The 6,270-nt window shown below is 36.1% G+C and overlaps 1 protein-coding gene across 4 annotated transcripts in view; it reads left to right on the top strand.

Moving 5' to 3' along the window:
• LOC106875168 (leucine-rich repeat-containing protein 71) overlaps positions 1 to 6,270 on the top strand; it is a 53,274-nt gene that overhangs the window by 23,783 nt on the left and 23,221 nt on the right. For all 4 annotated transcript variants that reach the window (XR_008266759.1, XM_052976694.1, XM_052976693.1 and 1 more), the window contains exons 8-11: positions 76 to 229; positions 1,646 to 1,729; positions 3,349 to 3,447; positions 5,399 to 5,521. Coding sequence is in view for 3 of the 4 variants with exons in the window: in XM_052976694.1 (XP_052832654.1) it covers positions 76 to 229; positions 1,646 to 1,729; positions 3,349 to 3,447; positions 5,399 to 5,521 (460 nt within the window). In the remaining variant the exon portion in view is untranslated. The remainder of the gene's footprint in view (positions 1 to 75; positions 230 to 1,645; positions 1,730 to 3,348; positions 3,448 to 5,398; positions 5,522 to 6,270) is intronic.

Genomic DNA, 6,270 nt, shown 5'->3' with positions numbered 1-6,270 from the left:
ATATATATATATATATATATATATATATATATATATATACCATTCTACAGAGATTCTTCCACATTTTTTCCCCAGCATTCAGTTCCTATCTCTGAGACACTGCAAAATAACAGACCAATCTCTCTACAATATCACCCAGGCCATCAGTGATTCCGAACCATGTAAACTCATCTCACTCAATCTTACAGGAAACTTTATAACAGATCGTGGAGCTAAATACCTTGCACATGTAAGTACACCCCTTTTAGCAGGTTTCCTTTGTTTTCTGAAGGATTTCTTTTAACTGATTCATTTACACTTCTGCCCCTGCCTCTTTGACATCCTCTCATCTCTCATTCACTCTCTTCCCACTCCCCCACTCCTATTCAATATAACATTAGGTCTCTCCTTATTTAATTCGCTTACTACCATCCTTATCACTCTTCTATTTTCCCTCCCCTCTCTCCTATCATGATGCTTTTGTAATCAGGGGTTGCATCAACTCTGTTCACATGCAATACCTCCCAACATCAACCCCTTTCAGTCCTGCCAGCCATCACTCACTCTCCCTATCAGCTAACATTTATCTGTCATCATTGCCCCTCTACCTCTACTCCTGTCATTACCATTTTCTATTGCTGTCCTCAGCATTGTCTCTCATTACTCATTCTTATATTGCCTTTTCACCTCAATTACTGTTTTTCCCATCATACTCTTATTTTTTCATTCTCTCACCCTAGTGACAGCTACCCCCAGGGTAGCTATCACAGTATTCTGTGTTCTAACACAATATCTACCTCTAAGTGGTGATAAATATTACCTTCTGGTATTAATACTACTGTTGCTTTAATTATTATACACACACACACACACACACACACACATATACTAGCTTAAAAGCTGCCCTATCAGGTGGTTTTTAAGCTAGCTCCTTTGGAGGGCTCTTCATTAGGCCTTGGGCCCAACAATGACGCTTCGTGCATTGAGTACATATTAAATTTTATTAAATTTAAGCAATGAACAATTTTCATCAAAACAATGATATGATTTATCGACTTGGAACTTATTGCAAGGCTGCATGACAAACGTTTTTTTGTCTTCCCATTCAGGGGTCAGTACAATTCTATTCTATCTAACCTCTTTCTCTTTCTGTTGATTATTTCCAACCATCACCGCCACCAGTACCACCACCATCGCCACCACAACTGCCATACATACACCATTCAGACTTCTGATGCCACCACTATCAATATCTTTGACTTTGCCGCCTTCCTCTCCACCACCATCACCACTCTCTTTCACATCGCTTACTGTCACCATCATCCCTGACCGCCTTGGCTACCACCACCACCACCACCACCACCATCACCATCACCTCCGCCTCTATCACAACTACAACTCATACTATTACTATCACCCCATTACCATCACAACCATCAATCTACTACCACACTCACTATCTCTATGCCTACTATTACTCTCACCCCAGCATGAGGAATAGTAGGAGTGTCATTGAATAGTGAGAAGGGGAGTCAAAGTGTGACACACTGACACACAAAAATTCATTTTGGCATTTATCTTTATAGATGTGTATACATTATATATACATATATACATACACACACACACACACATATATATATATATGTATATATTATACTTTCAGGTGCTGCGGAAGAATCGAAGTTTATTGAACCTTGGATTAGCCAACAACCAAATCGGAGATGAAGGAGCCAAGGCTTTTGCCGGTGTAATGTTCTTTTTTTCTTTTAGCATCATATCAACTACTCCTTAAGTATTCTTTTTTACCAAAGCATGGCTGTGGTTAACTGTTTCGTGACTTTATGTCAATGAGATTTATCTTTCTGGTATTTTTATAACATATTCTATGTATTTGTGGTAAGGTATGTTACACAAACAAACAGAACAAAATCTGTATCACATCTAACTCAGAAAATATTGCAGTAACTCCAGAATGAAAAACTCCCTGATCTACATGTAACCACAAACTAGTCAACCACAGACCGTACATCAGACAACCAGTGTAAGATACAATGGAAGAGGCAGAAATAAATGTAAACTTCATGACTCAAACTGTTTCATCAGATACACTATTAAAACACTTTCTCAGTGGTTGGTCATAGAAAATCGTTTGTTGTCAGCAATACAATTTTGCACAAAATTCCACAAAAAAAATTAGAAGAATAACTGTGGGATCTTCACCAATAGCAAAATGCAAACGAAAAATCAATACCTAGATACAGCACATCATCATCATTATTGTTTTAATATTCACTTTTTCTTTACTCACATATGGGTCAGACGGGATTTGTTGAGGTAGGCTTTCTATGGCTGGATGCTCTTCCTGTTGCCAACCCTCACCTGTTTCCAAGCAAAATAATATTTCCCAGCAACCAGACATGTTTATGCAGAAGATTGGAAAAGAAGGACACTAGTTGCATAGTGGTGACACTCGTTTACAACTATCATATGATGTTGAGGCAAGGAGATAGTGATGCACACATACACATACATGTACAGACATAGCATATATATATATATATATATGTATGTATATATATGAGGTAGTACCCAGTTCTGTCTGGGAACTAGCTCACCAACAGATGGCAGCACACCATTGTGTGCACAGTGAGAGCTAGCAGTGACCTTCATGAGGCAGTGTACTGAGTGACATCACTGTGATTTCTTCACAAGTTGTGAAATTTGTTTTTGTTATGTGTATGCTGTACTCTGTGATTTTGTCATGGACAGGAACAAAGAACCATCATGAAATTTTGCGGAGTAAGTGGCAAAGTAGGAGAGATGGGAGAGACAGAAGCAGAGGAAGTATAGTTGAAGTGAGAGGCAAAGCAGAAAAGAAGAGGAAGTAAGAGGGTGTGTGTGAGAGAGAGGTGGAGATTGATAGTTCTGAGAGGTGAGAGAAATATAACGCCTTAAACGCAGGACAGTTAGAGGCAAGGAGACATAGAGGAGGGAGAAGGGGAGGAGGGGAAAAAAGAGAGATTTAGAGAGATAGATTGAGTGAAGGAAGGGTTCAGGCCTTGTGCCTTTAATAGAAAGGATTATCAGGAACCTTGCAATACAAATACATAAACCTAAAATTATTGTTATTATTATTGTTGTTGCTGTTGTTGTAGTTAGCTGGCGGAATTGTTAGCATGTTGGATGAAATGCTTAGTGGTATTTCACCCATCGTTCTGAGTTCAAATTCTGCCGAGGTCGACTTTACCTTTCATCCTCTCAGGGTCGATAAGTTAAGTACCAGTGGCTATCCCCCTCCCCTCAAATTTCAGGCCTTGTGCCGATAGTGGAAAGGATTATTATTGTTGTTGTTGTTATTTACAACAGGTTCTGTCAAAATTTACACTGAATGATGATGAAATTTTTGAGAGGAGAAAACTCATAATGGAAAAACAAATTGATGATATGAAAAATCCAGTCATATGTGTATGTATATGTATTGTATATATGTATATCTCTTCTATTTTTTAATTATTATAAATCTTCCACAGAAGAGGGAACTGTTTTCCAACAAAGATACAAGACTCCATCTTTGGGATGTAGTTAACACAGACAAATTCATATTTGAAACTTGAGAAAAGTCTTGCATATTTTTACTGTTCCACTCACAGATTGCACTTGTAATAGATGAATCAACTGGTCAGTTTCTCTTTCTGAAAAAAAATAGTTTATCCAAATTCTCCTTTAAGTATTTACTAACAAAACCTAGAACTCCAATTATTATTGGTATGAATATGAATTCATAGTCTGGATACAGAAGCTGGAGTTTCGAAGCAGTTGTCCATAGATATCCTCTTTCTCTTTGATTTTCAAAGAGATATTTATATCTACAGGGCAGCTGACCTCTATGATGGTACATACCTTTACCCCTTTGTCCCAAACAACAATATCCAGTCTGTTGTGTTTACATTTAACAGAAGTTTTGATGGGAATATTCCATGAGTAATCCTTGAGTTGGTGTTTATGAACGTATGCTATAACAGAGGGATTTTCTAAGTTTATTTCAGGACAGTCGTTTTTGCAGATGGCATTGTTAATTGTTTTAGCGACAACATCATGCTGCATTGGGAGGTAGTACCGTGACGGCATTTTAGGATGGCTGCTAATCACATGCGTGATGTCTTCCACAGAAACATGACATAGCCTACACATGCGATTTATGTATGTGCGTGTGTATGTGCACGTGTGTGTGGGTGTGTGTGTGTATGTGTTTGTGTGTGTATTTGTGTTGACACTTTACTTTGGTAATGCCTAATTTCTGTTTACTCATACCTGGTATGTATATATATGTAAATATATGTATGTAGGTGTATGGAGTGGACAGTTGAAAAGTTTGCTTCACAACCACAAGGTAAAGGTAACAGGTTCACTCCCAGCATGTGGCATCTTGGGTTAGTGTAGTTGTAAGGTATAATAAATAAAGGTTGCTCTTACCTTGAGATGCAATCAGCAACAGTAAATCCAACGTTGGATCACAGGAACCAGCAAAACTTAACAGTTGTTCCCTCATGTGCCCTCTACGGGAGCTTCAGGCCAGAAAGAACTACTCCTATAATTTTTTGTTTTCACAATTTAATGCTTTTGCTACAAAATTTGTATATTACATGGGCTGAGCTACAGCTTGTGTTTTTGTAATTTTATGTTCTCTCTACAAAATATGTATTGTTACATGAACTGAACTTCAGTCTGTTTTTCCTAATGCTTGTTCCTGCATTTTATATGACTATTCATTAAAACTTATTGAAATTTCTGTTGTTGAATGTTTTGTCATCGTAATGTTGTCATCATGCACCAAATACCAGCTTCCAAATCCTGTTTTCTGATTGGATAAAAATTATCAAAATTTAAACCTTTGTAACATTTTTCTAAAATTTTTCTGGAACATCAAATTCAACATCAAATAGCAACATCAAATTCAGTATGCAAAATTACATCAATATTATCAAATTTAAAAATTTTCATTTAATTTTAAAGTTTGAAAAAGTGAAGCCAAACAGAAAAGATCTGGATATTATACAGATTAGCAGAAAAACAACCTGTAAGGTGATAATACTAGTCTCTCTATAATGTAGCAAGATAAAACACCTGAAAAAGTGACATTTTTATTGAATCAGTTTAGAGTTAAATTAGTTTAAATTTTAAGTGAAATGTACTCACTTTGAAATCTCCAGTCTCCATTTGAAGTAAATTTTCTCACTTTGAAGTGACGTTACCCATTTAGAGTTACAACAAAAGTAAAAGAACAGAAAACATCTCAAAATCTTTTCTTTTATTTCATGAATCTTAAATTTTGTTTTTTTTTTCTTTTTATTTATTTTTTTGAATTTCAATAACTCCACAATAATTCTAATGAATGTGACAACAATGACAACACCAGTTACCCCCAGAGATACTGTTACCCCCAGGCCGCAAAAGTGAAATGCGTGATGGATCTACAGTTTCTCTACGAACAACCGCATCTGACAAGAAGGAGAAGAGAGAAAGAGGGAAAGGGAGAAAAGTAAGTGGAAGAAGTGGAGGGGGAGGTAGTTTCCCCTCCCTTCTCAGTTTCTCTATTTTTTTTTTTTCTTTGGCTTCAGAATTTAATTTTCTCCTTTATTTTTCTTGTCTTCCTAAAACACAAATTATTTAATCAGAGAAAAATGAGGGAGTTTTTGCATAAAAGTTTATAATGCACTGTTAATGTTCAATATATTTACTCTTTATATTTTATATTTTTCATTACTTATTTCAGTCATTGCCCCACGGCCATTCTGATGCACCGCCTTCAAGGATTAAGTTAGAAAAATTGAGCTCAGTGCTTATTTTATAAAACTGCTACTATCGAGTCTGTTTTGATGAGCTGCTAAGTTACAGGGACATAAACAAACCACATCAGTTGCCAGGCAATGGGGCTGTGGGGTCGCAAACACAAGCATAAAGATATACATATATACACACACATTCATCAATACACATATGAGTTTGTTTGTGTGTGTGTGTATATATGTTATGTTATGTATCTTATATTTTTTTATTCTTTTCATTGTATACCACTCATAACTGCCAAATCACATAAATTTAAATATAGCTATGATGTCCCATTGGATGCTTATTTATTTTTATGTATACACATGTGTGTACATGAATATGTATGCACATATGTGTGGGTATATGCACGTATGTGTATATGTATATTTGTGTATATGTTTGTATATATATATATATATATATATATATATATGTGTGTGTGTGTGTGTGTGTGTGTGT

Source organism: Octopus bimaculoides, chromosome 25, assembly GCF_001194135.2.
Source record: "Octopus bimaculoides isolate UCB-OBI-ISO-001 chromosome 25, ASM119413v2, whole genome shotgun sequence".
Lineage (NCBI taxonomy): Eukaryota > Metazoa > Mollusca > Cephalopoda > Octopoda > Octopodidae > Octopus > Octopus bimaculoides.
Note: the sequence above shows the minus strand (reverse complement) of the source record. Positions and strands in the feature narration are given on the sequence as shown.